At 41.3% G+C, this 21338-nt stretch overlaps 2 protein-coding genes and 1 long non-coding RNA gene across 3 annotated transcripts in view; 2 read left to right on the plus strand and 1 right to left on the minus strand.

Annotated features, from left to right (window-relative positions):
• Window positions 1-2408, minus strand: part of LOC127060207 (uncharacterized) — a 3392-nt gene extending 984 nt beyond the window's left edge. The window contains exon 1 of the long non-coding RNA XR_007778946.1: window positions 2261-2408. This is a non-coding gene — a long non-coding RNA (uncharacterized LOC127060207). The remainder of the gene's footprint in view (window positions 1-2260) is intronic.
• Window positions 1-12473, plus strand: part of SUSD2 (sushi domain containing 2) — a 17924-nt gene extending 5451 nt beyond the window's left edge. Inside the window, exons 6-15 of the mRNA XM_050980718.1 lie at window positions 908-1109; window positions 2129-2214; window positions 2425-2693; window positions 3252-3395; window positions 3802-3957; window positions 4984-5232; window positions 5545-5817; window positions 6343-6528; window positions 10557-10647; window positions 10951-12473. Of these exons, the coding sequence (XP_050836675.1) occupies window positions 908-1109; window positions 2129-2214; window positions 2425-2693; window positions 3252-3395; window positions 3802-3957; window positions 4984-5232; window positions 5545-5817; window positions 6343-6528; window positions 10557-10647; window positions 10951-10963 (1669 nt within the window). The 3' untranslated portion in view covers window positions 10964-12473. The remainder of the gene's footprint in view (window positions 1-907; window positions 1110-2128; window positions 2215-2424; window positions 2694-3251; window positions 3396-3801; window positions 3958-4983; window positions 5233-5544; window positions 5818-6342; window positions 6529-10556; window positions 10648-10950) is intronic.
• An 83-nt stretch (window positions 12474-12556) lies between these two features.
• Window positions 12557-21338, plus strand: part of KREMEN1 (kringle containing transmembrane protein 1) — a 29522-nt gene continuing 20740 nt past the window's right edge. The window contains exon 1 of the mRNA XM_009092376.4: window positions 12557-13020. Coding sequence (XP_009090624.1) covers window positions 12942-13020 — 79 coding nt within the window. The 5' untranslated portion in view covers window positions 12557-12941. The remainder of the gene's footprint in view (window positions 13021-21338) is intronic.

Consider the following 21338-nt stretch of genomic DNA (forward strand, 5'->3'; position numbering starts at 1 on the left):
CGTGGCTGCAATGAAGAAAATTACTCCAGCCAAACCCATGCTGTCACCAGAGTATGATCTGCTGATTCTTTTGTTTTGTGGCAGCTGGGGAGGAGTCCCTAATGGCAGAACTCAATCACTGCAGCCACAAGCTTTCCTCTTCTATTTTGTATGCGGGTTTTTGCATTCCTTCAAATTTTATGCCCATTTTCTTTTATTTCATTGCATATTTCCCCATGATTTCTGGTGAACTACCTGTGTAAGTGCTCCATGAATATTCCTTCATAATTCTTCCATATCTGCAGGTTTGATGTAGATGGTGTGGACTGTGAGTATATAAATGCCACCTCTTCAGTGCTACAACACATTGCTAATATGTCAGAACCTTTTTGAACATAGAAGGATAACCTTTTCTCCTTCTAGAGGGTTTTTTTTTACATTTTGTATATGATGTTTATTTTCATGGGGAAAAGTAGAATTGCTTTGGAACATTTCAAGGATTCTGATTGGTTTCTGTAGCCATTAGTGCTGATATTACTGGGGTGCAGTTGTTATGTTTAGTTAAAGAATCAAGATATTCTTCATTCTAGCCTAAATGAAATTGCAATGTCAAAAGGCATGAATACAAAACCTTCCTCTAAAAGGATCTATGTAAGCCAGAATCAGGATTACTAAAATGTATTCTGATTATTGCATACCTGCTGCATGCTGTCCTGTCACCTCCTGATTTTGGAAAAATTTGATGTACCATAATTTTTTGAAGGAAAAAGAAAGCAGTGGGCTTTGTAATTAAATAACTTGAAAATCAAAAAAAAAAAAGCTTTTTAATTGTAATTAGCAACTGAGCCACAGTGCTACTGACAAAATGGTGCTTGTTCAGCTATCAGATCTATTTTTTGTTTCTCTTTTTTTTTCTTTTTTTTCCCAGCAATATTCCATCAATCTGGAGCGCAGACCATGCACTGGCTTGGCACCTTGAGGAGGACTTCAGAAATGACCCAAATGCTTGGGCAACTGCAAAATGTATGGAATGGGACAGAAAAGAAGAGTTGCTTCCAAACTTCTTAAAAGAAGTTATAGACTGCCCTTGCACCTTGGCACAAGCAAGAGCTGACACTGGCAGGTTCCATGTAAGTTATTAATTTATCCCTCTGGCTTATTACAATTCCAGGTGGAAGCTTAAGGAGTGCCAAACTCCACACACACCCCTGTTCCCTCTTTAAACATCATTACAAGGAAATTAAATTACATTTAGATTTGCCCAAGTAGCATATCAAATGGCAGAGGTAAATACAGCTTATCTAAGTAGTATGAATAAAAGTGCCTATAGAATAGGAGATGGAAATGACACTCAAACAGAGAATTAAAACAGGAGTTCCAATGGCAGACTGAAAACACTCTGTGGAGCTGGGAGCAGGGATGGCTTCTTCGAGATCCTACAAGATCACAGTCTGTGTTTGAAGGTGATAGCCCATGCTGTGGCAAACTATTTCTGCCTAGTTTTTCATACTTTGCTGCAAACCCTTCTGCCATGTACATCAGAGCTGAAGTCCAGAGCTGTAATTCATTATTTCCTTTATCCTGCTTCCTTCCTCCTTCTCAGCTCCACTGTTATCAAGGAACTGACAAAAGCTAAGAAATCAATTGCCATTCAGTCTACACTTTCACTTACAGTGCTGATCTGAGGACCAGATGAGAGTGACCTTCTCTCCTATTTATGATACTAAATGGTGGCATGTGTTTATGCATTAAAAAAAAAGTTTAGGTAAACATTGTTACTATTCTGGTTATGAAGCTCCAATCATGATGTGTAAAAGCTTGTGAAGATAAAGAATATAAGAACATAGGGTAAACATTTACTCTGTGTCTGTGTTTGTTGTACACTTACAGTTGAATCCCCATCTGGCTGCCTTTGTTCTTCAAGGTCTGTTGTAACAGACTGCAAAATGTTCAGGTCAGACATGTTGCTCCAGACACTTGAGTATTAAATTCACCATTTTTCCTATCATTCCACCCTATTCAACACAACCTTAACCAGTTCATGTCAACTTTACACACAAGTCAGATACAAAGGGTGGGAACACAATGTAAGAACAGAAAGGACAATGAGGCAAGAACCCCATTAAGTGTGAACATTGATCTTTTTCAGACAGATTATGGCTGCAACATTGACAAGGGGAGTGTGTGTACTTATCATCCTGGTGCTGTGCATTGTGTAAGAGGCATTCAAGCCAGGTAAAGAACATTTTTTAAACTGCATTTTTTTGATTAATCCTTTCACCTCAGAGACAGCAGCATCACAGCAGTCAGGGGTGAAGTCTAACTGGACATCAGATAAAGCTTGGCAAACGAAATATTTAGCTGTATCCATAAAAAGTCAGTAAGCAAATAGAAACAAACTCCACAGAGCTTAATGATGATTTTCTTGCTGCTTTTCTCAATCAGTCCCCAGTATGGGGCTGGACAGCAGTGCTGCTATGACTCCACGGGAACCCAGATCCTCACGTACGACTCCACCGGAGGCAGCACACCTGATCGAGGACATGACTGGGGCTCACCACCTTTCTTGAAGCCTCCCCGGATACCTGGCTTTTCCCATTGGCTTTATGATGTTATCAGCTTCTATTACTGCTGCCTGTGGTCTGATAATTGTGACTTCTATATGAAAAGGCGGCCCTCTAGTGACTGCAGGACGTACCGCCCTTCCCGAGCTGGTAAGGCTCCAAAATATCCTTGGGGAGTGGAGATTTTTCATACAGTGTTGGCTTCTAGAATACTTGTATATGTGCACATATGAGTTTACAATGGTGAGGGTACAGTGTCCTGTGAAGAAATTCCATGGAAGGTTTCTCTTGATCTATCACTTACAAAATCTGTATGTGTAGTTAGGGGTCATGAATGAGTGGTCTGGCTGCTTAAAGAAGCCCCATCAAAAGTATAGGCAGAAGCAGAGTTTGAATTGGTGAAAATACAGCTTTACAACTTGATGGCAAGGTGCATTGTATTAGTTACTATACAGATTAAAGCATACAAAAGAAGATAAATTAGAAGCAGCTTGGAGCAATTTACATGGAAGTTGGAAATGCAAGAGGGGATAAGGATTCAAAGGATATGGATGCAAAGATAAGGCAATAGCCCTGTATTCATGTCCAAATCTCCCCATATATTGCATATGACACAGACTTCTAGCCTCTTTCCTTTCTCATGAACTTGAGGAGTAACAGGTTGTGATTTTTGCTTGTTCTTAATTCTCCTTTTGCTTTTAAAAATAGCATCTGCTTTTGGGGATCCTCATTTCTTTACATTTGATGGTCTGAACTTCACCTTCAATGGCCTAGGAGAATACACATTGGTAGAGTCAGATCTCACATCCCTGAGAGTGCAAGGGAGGACACAGCAGGCACACTTTTCCAATGGTAAGTTGGTAAGAGTGGAAGCAGAGCTTCTGTACTTCTGAGATTTGCAGAACTGAGATTTGATACTTGCTTGATTTGCACTTAGCAGAAATCCTCCTGTCATCTCTGTCATCTCTAGTTTTCTTTTTTGGCCATTTGTGAACAGTCACCATTCTGAAGATAATCAGAAAGCAGACATCTTCAGGAAAAACTTCCCAATCAAAGTTTAAATGCTAGTTTTATTGGGTGTGAGTAATGGAAGAGTAAAATTTCCAACTGTGTTGAAGAGCTCCAAAAAAGTTCTGATTTCTCTCCATGCCCATTCTCATCAATAAGAAAACATAAGGCCAGTTCTAGAAGTCAGTCAATAGGCACAGCTGCCAGCTGATGCATTTTGATAGCATTGTTGGTTTTTTTCACTTGGAAGGAACTGGGGCTCAGGGGACAGGCTTGTCTGCAGTGGCCATGCAGGAGAACAACTCTGACGTGATTGAAGTGCGCTACTCTGAGGATTTGCATCTGGAGGTCCTCCTGAACCAGAGGGTTCTCAACTTCTCTGAACAAACTTGGATGGACTTGCAAGGTTAGTTACACATATCAGCCTTGTAAGCAATTCCATTCTGATGGAGCCCATGGACAGTTAAAAGTGCCTCTAGGTGCATGCATTTCAACTCCCTTTTCAGCATCCTTTGGTGAAGTATTTTAACACGTGGATTCAGTGTCCATGGTTTCTATGTCCTCTTTCACTTATTTGTGGAGCAGTGGTTTTCCTCCTCAATCCTGTGGACAGTGAACAGAATTAAAAACTCTGTCCTTTACATTCTGCTTTGAGCTTACTGCATCTAATGCAATGAAGCCAACCAAATAAAATGAAATATAACTAAAATATATCCTAAAATATAATTCAATTCCATATTTACCTATTGGGAGCTCACTCAATAGGTCAGATATTATTCCTCTATTCTTCTGCCAAAAAGACTATCTAAAGTTGACTTTTTGTCCAACAGGGCTGTGATCATTTGATTAATCTTAATGATAATTTGACAAATACTCATCATACATCACTTTAATTTTAACAGTAATCCCCTTATTCAGCAGAGGAGCATTTCTGTGGCTAGCAATTCATATTCCTCACTTGGCTGAAGAGCAGGTGGAGGGCTACACTGCCAAGGAGCTGCAGAAGCAGAGATCCAGGGAGGAAAAAAAAATAGAAGGGATATTGAGGGAGCCTGGAGAAAAAGCCATATTAGGGAGGTGTTGACAAGACAAGGGAGAAGGAGAGGAAAACTGTGACCACTGAGAGAGGTGCTTCCAGCTCACAGCCACTCTCTGATGTGGACATCTCATATCTTTAAGCTTCTGGGCTGGGACACTGGCAGGAGGCATCTTATATCAATAGTGGACCTCTCTTTGCTGCCACTCTCTAGTAGCCATCTTGTCACAATTGTGGTGTGAAGGTGTGGCTTCCCTTTAAATGCTTCTCAGAGTGGAAGGGAGGAAAAGCTGTATGAAAAAGGGTTAAAACAGATGATTTTAACTGATGCTAAAACACAACATTTTTTTTTCACTCTGGATAATTAGCTGTTTTGTCTTCCTCTCATGGTTATAGGTCTCTTTCTCTATTCTACACCTGATGAGAATATCACAGTGATGTTCTCTTCTGGATCTGGAGTGGAAATAAGGGGAAATGGAGGATTTCTGACCCTGACAGTTCTGCTCCCAGAGAAGTTTATAAATCACACAAGGGGTCTCTTTGGGGTAATGAATGGCAATCCACAGGATGACTACACCTTCAAGAATAAAACCACCATGTCAGTTCATGCAAGTCCCCAGCAGGTGTTTGAGTTTGGAGCTAGCTGTAAGTAATTTCTATGGTCTATTATTACATTTTCTTTACAAATTTAAGACAGCTTATGATTTAAGGACTAGGATATGAAGTTTGTGCCAAGCAACCAGTACTGGGGGGAGAGAAGGGAGTAAGAGAAATAGGTCCATCTCTACCCACGTGGGGAGTGAAAACAGAACCATGGTGGAGTGTTCAGCACTTTGTACCTACATCTCTTCCAGCTCCAGCTACATTTCTGTAGATGAACACTTGGATTAATAGCAGAAGGTGGTCTATGCTGGCAATGTTACATGTGAATATCTCGTTCTGTCTCTGTCTCCCAAGGGGCAATTGAAAATGGAACCTCTCTCTTTACTTATGACACGAAGCTCTTACTGGACAGTTTCTTTTATGGGGACAAGCACAATGCCTCTTTTCTGCCTGTGTTCTCCCCTCATGAAGACCCTGCTGATCCCCTGCTAAAAGAGATGGTCTCACACTGTGGCTCTGACCCATTCTGCAGATTTGATGTCCTGACAACAAGAAACCTTCAAGTGGGAAATTCCACAAGACTTTCCCATCAGAATCACAAGCTGCTGGTAGAACATCTAGAGCCAGGTGATACAACATTCCACAAAACATCATTACAGAATTACAGGAGTTGGAAGGGACCCACTGGGAAAATCAAGTCCAAACCTTAAGTGAACTTTCCATAGGGAGCATCACTATAGATATTTCTACAGGGCATCTAAAGAGTTAACAATGTTTGAGGAGGCTTTGCTTAACTGTGAAACTGTTCATGCACCTATAAATAATCTGATCATGGGGAATCATCTTTGTACCAGGAAATCTCTGTACTGATAGAATATTTAGGCAAGTATCTCAAAAAAAATTTCTTTCCATTTTTCTTCCGCTATAAAACCACAGCATAGAAAGTTTATCTTCACTTTATATGCATTAAGTTGTCTTCCTTGGACTTCAAAATAAATTTTAAAAGTAGCAGGAAGTATTGTCTTTCAGATAGCCTAAAAATCTTTGTTTGTTTTTCCATGAATTGCCACCAAAATGCTGTTTGAATCATTGTAATGGAGATTTGCTGCTCTAAGTCCTAAATACTCTAACCAGATATGTTTCTTTTATTAGTGATCTCTTGTGGCTGGCTGGATCCTCCAACCAATGGAAGAAAGAATAATACTAACTACCTGCTGGGCTCAACCATCAATTTCACCTGCAATGAGGGCTATGAACTCACAGGAGGGTCACAGGAAAGAACTTGCCAAGTGTCAGGAGCCTGGTCAGGGGATACCCCCCAGTGCAGCCAAGTAACAGGTCTGTTGCCTTTTAGATATCACATATCATCACTAAAAAATCATTATCAAGGACAAGGCAATCTCAGAATACCATGATGGCCCTTGACAAATGCAACTTCTCTTACTTGGTAAAGCATTGGACACGAGATGTCTGAATTTCTAGAAAGACTGTTATTCAAATCTAAATAACAGGTGACTTATGGTAGTTCTGTGCATTTTGGTGGAGGTTATGATTGAGAACTGGCACAGCTTGCCCAGAGAAGTTTGAATATTTCCCTCTCTGGAGATATTAAAAGTTGTCAGGTCATGGTCCTGGGCAACTCACTCTGGATGGTCCTGCTTGAACAGGGGAGTTGGACAAAATGACCTCCAGAGGTCCCATCCCACCTCAACTCTTCTGTGATTCTGTGATTCAAGAGCAGACACAGCCCACACTTGTTGAACCCTTTCACTTTTTTTTTCCGTAAAACATTATCTTATCTCAAAACATAATTCTATTATTCTATAGCAGTAAAAGTATTGTGAATGATGCAATAGTATTTAGTATAAATAACACAGATTTATTCCCCCTCTTGTGTTACTACTAAAAGATTATCAGCCTGGGTTTGTTGGATTTAGTAGCAGTTTAGTAGCATAGGCTGTCTCTATGATTTACAGAAAATGGCCCAAAATTTTCTTTTTATTCATTCACCACATACGCTCCAAATGTCCTCAAGATGGCAATATTTCAAAGCACCAGGGTGGTGCAAGGCCAGATGGCATGTTGAAGCACTTTCAATGCTGAGTTAATAGCTCCCAAAAGCACTCATCAAATAATTCATACTAACAGATTCTCCATTCTAAGACCCTTCCAAAGAAATGTGGGAAGTGCACTTCACATCAGCAACGAATTCCTGTCATGCTGGCACATTTCATCAGCCTCTGCTGCCTGTACCAATTGCTTGTACATTTCCAGTGCATTCTGAATTTAGTAATATTTGCAAGATGAACTGCAGTGAGTTTGGGCAGCAGAAAAATTCACAAAGGCCTGATCTGAAAAAGGCAATGGCAAAACTTTCTGCCAAGCTGAAAGCTAAGAATATTTTTCCACTGCTGCCATCAACCACATACATACTGGATAAGAGCCAGTCAGTCTCAATAAGCAAAACAGATGCTGACATTTACACTAGCAAAAGGGGGACAGAAAGGCAGCCCTGTGAGATCAGAGGAAAGGAGCTGGAAGATATGCAGTGACTGATTGCATTCAAAATGATGGAGATGTGACACAGCTTTGTGGATAAGCAAACAAAACACGTTTTCCAATGCTTTCCTGGAAGGTGACAAAGAAAAACAAAGTGTGAAAAAATTTTATTGATCTGATTGCAACAAAGATCTTCCTTACTATTTGATATTGGGTGTTCTAGTTCATTTGCAATGTGAACCAAAATTGATGGGGTTTATAAACTGCAGGATGTTGGAGTATGGCAATGCTGTCCACAGCAGCAGGATACTGACAACATCAACAACTGAACAAGACAATATAAAACACAAATTTCTCCATTCTTTTTTTCTTACTGCTATGCCCTACTAGTGGCATTTATAGCTAGCCTTGTTTCTCCTTCTTCCATAAGGTGTTCTGCTAGATGTCAGTGTTGGTCAGAGGAGGCTATTTTATTGACAGGCCCAGGTCTCTATAGAGAAGAGAGGCAATACAGTTCAAAGTTCCTTTCACTGATAGCTAAATTTCTCTATTTTTATAGCATGGACAGCTGGTACTTGCTTTCCACTACATACATTTCTGCCTCAAGACACAGGTGAAATCCAGTGCCAGTTTTCCTTGTCTTACTTCTCTACTTGGCTATTTTCTCTATTCTCCATCCCCCGAGCCTTCTCTTCTCCAGAACAGAAAAGGTCCTTGTGTTGTCAAAATCTGTAGTTCCTGAGGTCAATTTTCTTTATTGTTTTCCTCCTTTCACAGCAGCATGCTGCTGTTTCACCAACATCCATTTTATCAAGTCCTGTGACAAAGACCTTCTTGACACCAGGAAAATGCTGACAAAATTAATGGATAGCCCTTCCCAGTTTCAGGGTGCCTGAATGGCGGACCACTGACCTAGCCACTGTGATCAGCAGTCACTTTTTTACTTTGAAAATGAACTATTAAACACACCCTTTGTCAAGTTATTTCTTTCATGCTGGTCAGGAGCACAGGGCCCAGCCCTCTGTTATTCTAAGCCTACAGGTGTATTTCTTTTCAGTGCTGTCTTCATGACACTGCAGTTTTGTGGCACATCAGATTCAAACTCTTGCAAATCATCAAGGTTTTTTTAGTTGCTATATGCCTTTTCAAATGAGAATTTTTAAAATAAAGGCATGGGAACCAGGAAAATTGGATAGGAAGAGAGGTGGAAACAAGAAAATGTAATGCCAGTTATTTTACAAAATCCATTTCGGTATTTTGAAGCTTCAAATACAAATTATGTTGTTGGGCCTGCATATTGTTGTTTTTGAGTTTTGCTTCCTTGGACTAAAGTTTCCATGGAAATCTCTGCTAATAATTATTTTGCTATGCTTCTAATTACAATCCCACTGCAAGTCTTGCCAGTACCACAGCAAGCTCTCTTCACAGAATATCACAAAGAAGAAGAACAAAGAAGCCATCCAGCAAAAGCAAAAAGGAGATTCTAGTAAAATGAGATGTAATATCCAGCTAAAAATCATAAGATAGTGGCAACATATGTACATACAGTCTTTTTGAGACAGACAATATGGGGATATTAAGGGCAATCTAGTTTTGTTTGTCTTCTGGGTTACATTCTCCTTTCCTCCCCCCCTCCTCTATTCACTTTTAGATTTCCTTTTGCAGTCTCAGGCTCTGTGTAAATGCTGTTCATTTTGAAAAGCTGTCAGAAATCTCATTAGTCTTCTGTGTTTTTTTCAAACACAAAGATTTCACAACAGAGGCAAATCACTAGTGGACTAACTACTTTAGCCAGTGGTGGGTTCTCATCACTTGGCAAAGACTGGGTGCCTCCCTCTGTAGGATGTGTAAGACAAACATTGAGCCTTGTTCAGAAGTTACTGGATGATGGATCAATGCTTGTGAAACAATTTCTTTCCTTAAACTTCACTATAAACCAAATCAGCAGCTGAATAATCTGTTCTAGGATCACAGAAGTGTCTGTTCTGTCACTCTGCCATCACTGTGTGCTAGGCTGTGGGTTGGGCAGGTGTGACATAGTGATGGAAGGAAGGGCTGACAAAAATGAAGCCCTGATGTACTGAGGTTCAGATACAAAATGCAGGAATCATTGTTTCTCCCAGACAGTTCACTCCCCATGCTGCATCCCCTAACTTTTACAAATATTCTTATATGGTAATCTGCCATTGCTTAGTAGAATAAGAAAACAAAATGATAATTTTTATTCAAAATTTGTTTCATATCTGGTTTCTTTCTCTCTTTCAGGTGTCCTTGTTAGGCAGTCACAGAATCAAGTAGATACTTTTTTTTAGTGTGTTCAAACTCTCTGATGTAGTTCAATGTACCCACATCAGAGCAGTCACTTCTCTTTTATGTAGATTATTTAGCAGCAAAGGTAGTCCATATTAAAAATATTACCCTATTTTTAATGCCAAAATAGGACAATATTTAAAGCAATCAAACTGTATGGAATAAGGACTGAAAACCATTTCAGTTGTTGGGATTGACAGTTCCACATCAATATTGCACATTCAAAATGTTGACTACGTATTAACCACTAGCCACCCTTTGTGTTACAAAGCTTTTGCAGCCACCTGCCCTAACAGTAAATTGTAGGAATTCTGTGAATTCCTACTCTTTACCTGTTTCAGAGAATCTGAAAGGGTGAAAGGTTAGAAGGGATCTCTGGACATCATTCAGTCCAATCCCACTGTCAAAGGGAGGCAGCTCCACAAAAAAAAGAGAACAGAAAAATTAACACTATATGCACAATTTCAAAAATTGTCATGTGAGTGTATTCAAACAGATATGAAGAAATATATATCAAAGTCTTCATGGTTTTTTTGTGGTTGGTCTCTGTTTTTCAGCTATCAAACAAGTAATTGTTATTGGCAGTGTATTTGGAATAGTTGGCCTTGCAGTCCTGGGACGTCTGGGTTATTTATGCAGAAAGAAGAGGTAAGCCTGAACTGAACTGAAAACACAAATGAGCCTCCTAAAGAACTAGCAACTCCTATGACATTTTAAATAATTTAATAATGACCACTGGCAACAAACTGCCAGTGTGCTACAGGTAAAAAAAAGTGCAACTGATGTACAAACACTTATCAGCTATGTGTGAAACTGATTAGTAAAGAAAGAGGGCAGTGTAGTGAATGAAAATGATTTTGCCTGGGAATACTGGTGGATTGAAATGGAGATATGGTTGATTTTCTGAACAGTTAGCAACTGTTACAAATTTTTAATCCTTCTCTGTCCCAGTGTCCACAAGTAATAGAATGCCAGATAAAATGGAATCGAAATTGAGTGAACGGAAACAAAATGGGATTACTGCCCTTGGAAAGAAGACTGTATGTGTGAGGAAGAACTAAATACTTCTGAACCTGTCAAAAAAAAAAAAAAAAAAAAGCACAGTGCCAAGCTAACAGAACACTGCTATTGTTTTTCAGTATTTCATTGCTTAAAAATGCTTGCACTCAGCTGAAAGAAATAAGAATGTGGCATATTACGCCGTGATATTAAAATTTATGTGTAAAACTATGCTACTATTTGAAGACCATTTTTTGCCTTCTATATGTGTCACAAAAGCCAAAAGAAATGTAAGCATATTTTCCCCCTCAAAATCAACCTTACAGCTTTATATGGCAGGAGGTTTCTGTATGCTAAAAGTGAGATGCGTCCTCACTGTGTATTGATACAACAGTTAAGGCCTACAAACTGTATTTTGATTGTTCCCCTTCAGAATAGCAAATTGTTCTCTCCCTGTATGGGTTGCTGTTTGATTACACAGCAGTGTTGTAAAGAGGGTACAAGGATGTACCTTGTACAAAGGATGTTTGCCCTATTTCTGTTCCTGACAAAGCAACTTTTTACATGCTCTTTTAACTGTTAGAGTGGGGTTTTTTTCGTGTGGTTGCTTCTTAGCAAAGCTGTTCTACCATTACTAAAATGTTTCACAGGCCAAGTAAGGACCTTGTAGAAGTTTAGACAATAGCTTGACATTACCACCTTGACACTTTGCCCTTTGGTATCTTCAGCTAGATGAAAACAAACAAACAAACAAACAAACAAACAAACAAACAAACAAACAAACAAACAAACAAACCCCAAACCAAACAAACCATAAACCCTATCATTCTGCACGTGCATTTTCAGAAAGCAACGATGCTCCTGTCGGTCGGGGAGCTGCTGGCCGCTGTGTTTGTGTTTGTCGCTCTCTGTGTGTTGCGCTGTAGGCGTGGGTGTCTCCTCATGTCCCCGTGTCCGTGCCCGTCCGCCAATGCCCCGGGTCCCTGGGCGTGGTGGGCTCCTGCGGCTGTGTGTTCCTGTTTGTGTGGCTGTCTGTGTGGCTGTGTTCCTGTTTGTGTGGCTGTCTGTGTTCTGTCTGTGCGGCTGTCCCTGCCACCCGCGGCCGGGACAGCAGCCCCCGCCCGGCCTCAGCTCCGCCCGCCTCGGGACGCGGCCTACGGGGGACCCGGCGGCTTCAGCAGCCGCGCTGCTTTCGGCCAGCGCTCCCTCGGCACGGCTCCGCCGCCCCGGTCACTTCTGCGGGGCGGCTGGTGCCTTTCCACTTTTAGAACGACTCCCCAAATCGCAGCATGCGGCGCTGGCACCTCGCCGCCCACAGAGCCGCTCATGCCCGCATCCCTCATAAAGTTTGCAGCGTTCTCTCCCTGTGCCGTGGCCGTCCGTGCCTTCGCGGCTTCAGGCGAGGAGAGCCGGGCTGCACCTGCGCTCGCCCATCGGCTCCGACACCCTCAGGGGGAGCCCAGCGGGGCAGGGGCACCGGCCGGCCGCGCCAGGCCACGGGGCTGACGGGCTCTTGCCCGACCACTTCCGCGGGACACTGGGTACGAGGGGAGTGACGAGAGCAAGGCTTGGGTCGCTGCTGGGATGGAGGAGCGTATGTGTTTGTAGTGAGGCGTCCCGGCTAGCGGGGAGGGCTCGGCGGGGCCAAAGCGCTGCCCCGGGGCGAACAGCACCAGCCCGAACCTGTCGGTGTCAGAAGTGGAAGCGGCAGCCCTGCGGTCCCGCGCCGCAGCAGGTTGGGATGTCGGTCTCTATCCTTTCCTGTCACATGGCTGGTAATAGGATCCCTCATCTGCCACTCGGCACCTCGCCGGGGCGCACTTACAGGACACATGCTGTAGGGCCTCCGCTTCCCGCACTTTGCGCTCTTCCCGGCCGCCTGCCACCCCCGGAGAGCCGGGGCTGCCGCCTGCGAGCGCGGCGCGGCCCGGCGGCCGCTGCCTATGGAGCCTCCCGCCCTCGCCGCCGTCCTGGCCTTCTCCGGGCTGGCGCTGAGCTGCTGCCGCGAGCCCGTCCTGTCCGGTGAGTGCCGCTCCGCGGGGAGCCGGGAGGGGGACGCGATCGGGGCTGCTCCCCGAGCTCCTCGCCGGGCTGAGCGGCGAGGGAGCGGGGCAGCCTCTCCCCGAGCTCCGCAGACACACAGCTGCCCGCGGAAGGGCTGTGCCGGCCGGCAGCGCCTCTTCGAGGTCGCGGCGACGTCCCTTCCTGCTCGGCAGAGCCGTGCCGGGCTCGAAGCTGCTCGTGCGGGTGTTTTTGCCTGGAGTGCCGGGGTATTTGAGGCTCTCCCAACTGTGAGCTCAGGATCTCCCATGAAAGCGTGATGTAAGAGAAAGAAGAGCAGCACGTTTCTCTATAAAAGTGGTTCGATAGCTAGGTCTGCGGAATGGAGGCAATTAAAGAGAGAGGGGCGTGCGATTGTTTGTGTCAGTGGGGAGAAACCTGGGGCAGCAGAGCCAGAACTTGAACGGTGAGCATCCCTCCTGTCCGCAGTGTGCCGCCCCAGCTCCCGGTCAAGCCTGAGATCTTCTCACTATTTAGAAGCCTGAAGCTTCACTTCCTAAGGTGATTGTTCACTTGAAGTTTCTCGGCACCCTTTTGTCCTTCGTTTAGTTGTTACTAATGGTTTCAAGTACTGTGATTCTCCTCTGGTAAACATTGGCCATGCTTTGCAAGATCAGAAGTGGCAGTTCCAGATGGTCACAGCCATCAGATGTGTGGTCCTTCTGGATACATTTTGTGTATTCTTGATTGCTGTTTCTTCTTACAGAGTAGAATTTGCTCTCCTTTTTGGACGCATACTTGCTTGTAGATGTGCCTAATGAGAAACGGAAAATACTTGCATAGCCATTTTCAGGGAATAAAAAACCTTTTATAAAAAAAAGTTCTGGTAAATTTTACTTCTTCTCAGAAGTAAAATATGAGAGTATTTTCAGATAAGCATTTAGAGAGCTGCCTAGACAGGGACTATGTGTCAGAGTCTGCTCCCAGTACTATTAGGACGTGCTTGGTGCACACAGTGGATACTCCTTCCTTTGCTTAGGCTGAAGAATGTTTGCTTGTAAGGTTTCTGAACAGAACACTCCATGTGTAACCATGTCTCTCACAGAGGGCTGTGTGACAGAAAGTGGAGGATATGGCCCAGTGTGAATGTTTGGCTGTTAAAGAGGACAGAAATGCCTGTGCACAAGCAGCTGGGGCAGGGGGAGGAGGGAAGAGTGTATAATGCCTCCAAATGAAGGTGTAGCAAGGGAGAATGGATCTAGAAAGCACTGCCACTTATGTGTCTTCTGCTCAAGAACCTGGAAACAGTGCAAATCCAGCAACTTGTAATTTGTATGGCCATGTACAGGATCTGCAGAGTTCCTAATCTGCACAAGGTACCCATCAGGGTCTTGGTTTTGACCTTTAATCCCACACAACTGAAACGGGATCAGCTGTTGCACTTGAAACTGGCAGAATTCTGAAATGACAAACATTACTATTGCTTTTGGAAGGCAGTTTGTTGTATGGTATGTTTTTAATGCCTGTTCCTTGTTTTGGTTTTTTAATGCGTGTCCTTATAAGCTTATTGTAAAGTGCAGTCAAAATAAAGACTGTGTCACCATCACTTGCTAAGATGGGAGAAAAGCTCCAGGAATCACTATATGAAATATTACTCCAGTTGTCAGAAATGAAAGTGAATTAACAACCATTTTTGCACATAGTACTATGGTATTTTCCACATAATGTTTCTGCTTCACCATGAGACTTTTAACAGTTTCTATTAATTCATACACTGACATTTCTGCATTCAAACCTTGGCATTTGTGCATTCAAACATCAGCCATAAATAATTTCTCAAGTGGATCAGAAATAAGAAGTGTGTGGATAGATTACCTCCCATTAAAGGACTGTTTGAATTTGGTGAGTTTTGTGTTACAAGGCCAAAGAAATGGAAATGCCTTCAGCAAATGTTAGTTTTGGTGAACAAATGTTATTTTATATACTCAGTGCAATAAGTTATAATTTCTAGTTTCTGTATTTATACTGTTCATTTAATTTCCCCATCAGAAATGTATGTGATTATCAATCTCTTTTTCCTTTCTCTGTTTTCTTTCCATTTAGCAATACTGAGTCACCATGTCCTTGGTTTTTTTCCCAGCTGAGTCTTTCCTTTGAGCTGTTATTCCAGCTTTCTCTTACAAACCTGGTATCTCTTGTCATCTTATTCTCTCTATGCCTTGGTGATTCAGAGAAGCAGTTCTACTTGATATGCCATAAGCAAGCCTCATGGAAATACTTTTCAAAGCTTTTTTTTTTCTTTCTAACTAGGCAGATAGGGGGTGAAATAGTCAGACATTTCAGCATATCATGCTTGTACATGTATAGAGCATAACTCAAAATCCAGAGTTATGTGAATAGATTTAGGCAGGATGGAGCCAAAGAAGTAGGAGGGAGGCAGGGATGACATGCTGCCAGCTGCAAAATTTTCATTTTTGTCATATCACACCATAATGGTTGTGCAACTGACCACTCCTTTCATCCACACAGTGGCTATGGCCCATCCTGATAAAATTGCCAAAGGGATTCAGCCCTGCCACACTTGACAAGGGAACAACAGTTTTAAAACTTCACAAAGAAAGAAAACAAATGGGTGTATTAAGGAACAGAAATTCTTATGAGGTCACATCACACATTCTTACTTCCAGTGATAAAGAATCACAAGGCAAGCAAGTGTGTTTGCATCTTGTGGCTGAGGACCAGCCAGCAGCTGCAAAGCTCTGGCTAATGTAGCATGTTTGTATTGTACAAATAAAAAGACAAAAGGGACAGAATGCATTTAGAAATAATGGGAACTGTCTCTTGTGCTCATAACCTAACTCATCTGCTTCCAACATATTCCAGAAAGATCTATCCAGACAGATTTTTTTAACAAATAAAAAGTGATGAAAAGTGATTAGCTTGACAGTTAGAGTCAAAATTTCACAAGGATAGCAAGTTCACATATATGACAGCTCACACACTGCCAGGGAGCACAAGTATCAACTCTGCATGTCTGTACATTTCCAGGAATGTGCATTTTTACAAGACAGATGCTTCAGTCAAGGTTTGATCAAATCTCAGGTGGCAAAATTCAACTAGAATCAGATATTCACTGTGGCTACTCTCTGGCTTGGACCAGAATTAGGTCTCTAATTCTGACTAGCAAAAATAATTGCATTTGAGGACTTCCAAAATTGTATGTGTATGTCTGTGTGTGTCTGCATGGATATGTAGAATGAGCAGGATACAATTCTTAAACTACATGTGGAGTGCCTCCACATTGTAAAGGAAAAAATGATCAGTTAATTAAGTGCCCTCATAGCATCACATTAAAATTTGTCTGATTTAGGAAATGGGGAATTGTTTTCTAAGAATTTTGAAAATTGCTATTTTAAACAATGATAATTCTTTCATGATGTTTTTTCTTTAGCTTGTATCAACTGTTCTATTGTGGGAGGTTCTTACTGTTACAGCGCAGGCACAGAAGCCTGACAGTTTTGATGAGTGGTTGTATTATATTAGCATGAATTGGAATAGAAAAGTATTGAAACAGTACACACTTTTTTTACTTGGGTAGATCTAAATCAGCCTTATACTTCCCAAAAGCATTTATTTTGCATCATAATATGGAATGAGATTTTTTTTTCCCTGACCACTCATATGATAGTATGCAAATTAACTTTTGGTTCAGTCGATAAAACTGCATCTTCAAAGAAAACCATTGCAATGCTAAAAATATTTTTAATAATGACCACAGAAGCCATATTTGTGTCTTTCATCTCCTGAAGCTTCTTCTGGTTTTAATCAGTGTTCCCACATGAAGAACTGTGGCAACCTATGATAATAGAATCCCTATTCACATCTCTAGGGAAACAGAAATGTTCTCATTTGAAGAAGGTGATGTGGTGTTCTGCCCCTTCCACCCGTGGGCCCCTGTCTCTGTCACTGCCGGGGTATCTTGGCATCAGTTAAGTGGTTTCTGTCCTTTCCTCTGTGCATTACTTTCTCATTGAAGTGTTTCTGCTGTCTAATTATACCCTTTCAATCAAATTAGAGGCTGCAGCATCTGGTTAGTGCCTGTAACTGTTGCCATCTGCACCTAGATACAGTGCTTTCATTTAAGGAGGAGTGCTTAAATTGCAATCTCCAGCAAGAACTAGAACAGTTTAGATAGAATGGATATGACTTAAAATTATTCTTGGAATACTCTGCAAGCACATGCATCAGGCAACCCACACTGAGTCATTATCAGACCTGGCACTCTTGGTTTCATACCCTTATATTCTGCTTAAGCATTTTTCTGACTTTTAGAAAAGGCTGAAGGAAAAACAAGTGAAAACTGAGCAGGCAGTTATACCACGTAAATTCAAGGAACCTTTAATTTTTGGTCCAACCTTACATTTAATTACACTGCTGTAACGAAACCCAAGATTTAAATAGTAGCCACTTTCATTTATCTTTCATTAATCTGCACATCTTTAAAAGAAAACCTTGCTTTTTGGTGGGCAGTAGGTGGTAGGGTAATTTCTGGCTTGGGTAGGCTAGTTTCAGGTTGATAATTGTTCGGTCTCTCTGGATGCTGCTCAATGCTCCAAGTAGCTTTGAAAACATTAAGCAAACAAAGTGGTTTGGTTTGTTTTTTTTTTTTTGCTCTCCAGTGGAATAGGAAGAAGTTTGTCATTCAAGATTTTCAGTCTCAAAAGCTATGTACAGGCCTCAAACTTGGAAGGTACTCTAAGAAGTCATCTAAACCATCCTGAAACCTCCATCCCTTCAGTCTGCAATTTGTAGTGTCTCTAGATAGATGTCTTTGAAAAATCAGTGGAAGCCAATGCAGACTCTGAAATGTCAGTGATTAATCATCAATAAAACATCAGGCTGTTACACTCTGCACTACCTTAATTTTTCAAATGATCCTAAAGTGGCGCCCATGTGGAGTGCAGGCAGCCATGCAGTCCCAAAGTAACAAAGGAAAATGATCGTTGTAAGGTCCCTACATTGAAGAAGAAACCGACACAGATGGAAAGAATTTCTACAACAGCTGCTGTTTGATCTTCCAAATGTTGATCTGGCTCTAATAAAACTAATTGTGAACCTGTATCACACACACTGAGTATTCACTTACAGTGGACAACATCCCTAGTCTTGTTTTCTGCTTTTTTGTTCTAGCAGTTGTCATTCAGTACATGCTTACCTGGCCTCAGCATTCATTTTAAAAGTTACTTGCTGTCAGCCATGGCACCTGATGTGTTAAAAACAAAACAGCCCTGACCACAAAATGCTGTCCCTGTTTTCTCACAAAGGCTCATGAACATTAGCCTGAACAGCATCTGTTGGAACCTTTTGTGACTAGAACCACTGTAAAGGTTCTCTGATTAATTATCTCTGATTTATTCTGTTTACAGACATCCCCATGACACAGCAGGGTCATTAGGCAGTTAATTGAGTGAAATCATCATGGACACTGATTCTAATCACAGATTTGACATAAGCCTCTACTTCAGACTACGTCTGAAACCTAGCTGACTACAATCTTAGAAGTATGAGGTCACACACTTCTAGATTTGAGTGGTCACAGCTTTCTTCATGTCCTGTCTGAAACCCTAGTGTTTTACTAGAGGTTTATAGCTGACAGGATGGTCTGAGCCTTGTGTGCTTGAACAAAATCCTTGTGGCAAATCTATCAAGCACAGTGGCAACCTGATGCTTTCTTGGGGGCTGTCAGCTGTGGTGTCCCCAAGGTGTCTGTCCATGCCACTGGGACTTGGATACCGTGCAAGTTCTGTCACAGTTGACCATAAACTTACAAAACTTAAAGGAGTAAGGCTTGCTGAAATTCACAGAACCAGTATTCATTTTCTTGAGTCACAGTTCTGATGTTACATTCCAAGTGAGGGGCTTCATACCCTAAAGTGTCGTGGGAGTATCCCTCACCTAAGGGTGTCACAACACAGAGAGGTGGTTGTTGCTGCTTGATTCACTCCTTTTCCTCTCCCTTTTGCATAATCTACCAAAGAGAAATCAGGTGATTTGAGTAAGCTGAGAAGTTTTACCAACAGGATTCAGTCCAGTCTTTTCTGACTGTTTAATTTAGATTACCTCATCTGAATTAGTTTTGTGCAGACAAATTTAGGTGACCTTTTTTTAAGCTCATCTTTTCACAGAATTATTGCACCAGTGGTACAAGACAAAAAGTAGGGTGGAGGCTCTAACCTCCTGTTCTCCAGAATCTCTTAGGCCTTGGATTTGAAATAGAGAGGATAGTGGCCTTTCTGCAGACAAAATGCACCTTCAGCACATTGAGAGTATTAATTTCATGGTGAAATCACTAAGGTAGTGTCTTGACTGTCATGCAGCAAATTATGATGAAATCACTGTGTGTGATAAATAGAAGAATTTTTTAGTTGTTGCCAAGTAGTGCTTACTCTAAATCAAGGACTTCTCAGTTTCCCATGCTTAGCCAGTGAGCAGGTGCTCAAGAAGCCAGGAGGGAGCATAGCAAGGACAACTGACCTGATTTTTTAAAATGCCAATATTTATTTGAAAATATTGCACTCCCATGCTATGGCAAAATTATTACTAATCCTTAAGGAAATCCAAATTCCCTGTAACACAAAAGGTTTTGTATTTCATTTGATAACAGCTGTTAAATTCCATGACTTCAAGTTTTCACTTCAGTGTTTCAGGGATAATCAATGATTTTCCGTGGTATCTCACTGTCTCCCCTTTCCACATCCACATCTAAGCCAGGGGAGCTTTGTTACAGCTCAGCTGAAACATTTGCACCAAATCTCTTGATAGCACAAAGGAACACAGGAGGCACTGATACAGCTACCTATTGTCTGGGGAACAAAAACTGCAGTTAAGAGGAATGAAGAGAGATAGGTAGGCTAGATAGGTAGGCTCTGACTCTTCCTTTTTTTTCTTAAAGTGCAGTGAAGTTTGAAGAAAATCAGTTAAAAGAAGCTGACATGAAAATATAAGTCACTACTGCAAGTTAAAGCATGGGCCAGTCTTAGCAGATCCTGAAATGGACTGAAGTTAACTTCAGTTTAGTTTGTGTGCCAGACTAAATTCAGGTGTTGTAGCATTCCTTAAATTTCTGAGTGGATGAAAATATTTATTGCTTTTCATTCAGGAGTGAGAAACAAAAATAAAAAAAAAAAAAAGCACAAGCTAACGTAGATATATTTTCTGGATGTGCTTGTCACCCATCACAAATGCTTTTTTGCTACTTATTATTTTGTTTATCTATTTTGATTATGTTTTTCCCTCTTTTCTGCTAAAATTCATCAGCTTTTATTTTTCAGCTATAACCTACAAAAGCTTTTATATTAACTGCAAAGCAAAAGAGGCATTGAAGAAAGTTGAAACACAGTCATGACCTTAAAGTGGGTTTTTTTCATGTTTACACAAATATCTGTGGTGGCCCGAATACTGGAAACTCAGATTTGCATTTTTAAGCAAATGCATGCAGCCCACCTGTTTTGCTAAGGCAGGTAAATTACAGTAAGGAGGAGTATTGACCTGAAGCTTGTTTTTGTTAAATTATACACCTTTCTGTCCACAGATGATAACAGAATATATTAATGGCTGTGCAGACACTTCTTCTATGTGCCTTCAGCAACAACATTTCATTTAATAGAAATCCAAACTTGCCTAGGCATGAAAGTGCACAGTGAAAGCACAAAACCATTGTCTTTCATCTGCTGTGTAATAGAACTCTGAAATAATTATTATAATTGTACCATTCTGATATTTGTGAGCCCAGACTAAACTAATTTCAGAGGCATGGTTTTAATAATCCATTTTTCCTTCTTCTACAGTAGTTCTAAATACAAAAACAGTATACTGTTAATATCAGGATTAAAATGTGGGTGGTTTTTTTTTTCCTCTTCCAACTGCAGCCACACAGATCTTTCTAGACTTGTTTTGTAAGTTAGATTTCATGAGGGACACCTGAGATCAGCACATACTTCAGAGCACTCTCCCACTCCCTCAGGGCAGTAGAACATCTCTGCAGCTGCAGTATGGTTTCCACAGAGAACACTATCAGATGAAACAGGAGGTTTCACAGCCTGTAGTTTGCAGAAAGCTAATTTTCAATGAATTTCCCCAGTAATGCTGTCCAGTACAAAGAAATGCTTACAGCAGTGTAACACTACAGTTTTAATTCTGTCCCAAACTGTTATGTTTTAATCCTATTCTTAAATAAATGCAAGGATGATAAATGTTAGCAACTATTAATTATAAGCAGGATGGACTTATTTATGGTAAACTAATTATAATGATTCTTCCTGGGAGATAATCACAGAACT

Source organism: Serinus canaria, chromosome 15 (genome assembly GCF_022539315.1).
Source record: "Serinus canaria isolate serCan28SL12 chromosome 15, serCan2020, whole genome shotgun sequence".
NCBI classification, from domain to species: Eukaryota; Metazoa; Chordata; class Aves; order Passeriformes; family Fringillidae; genus Serinus; species Serinus canaria.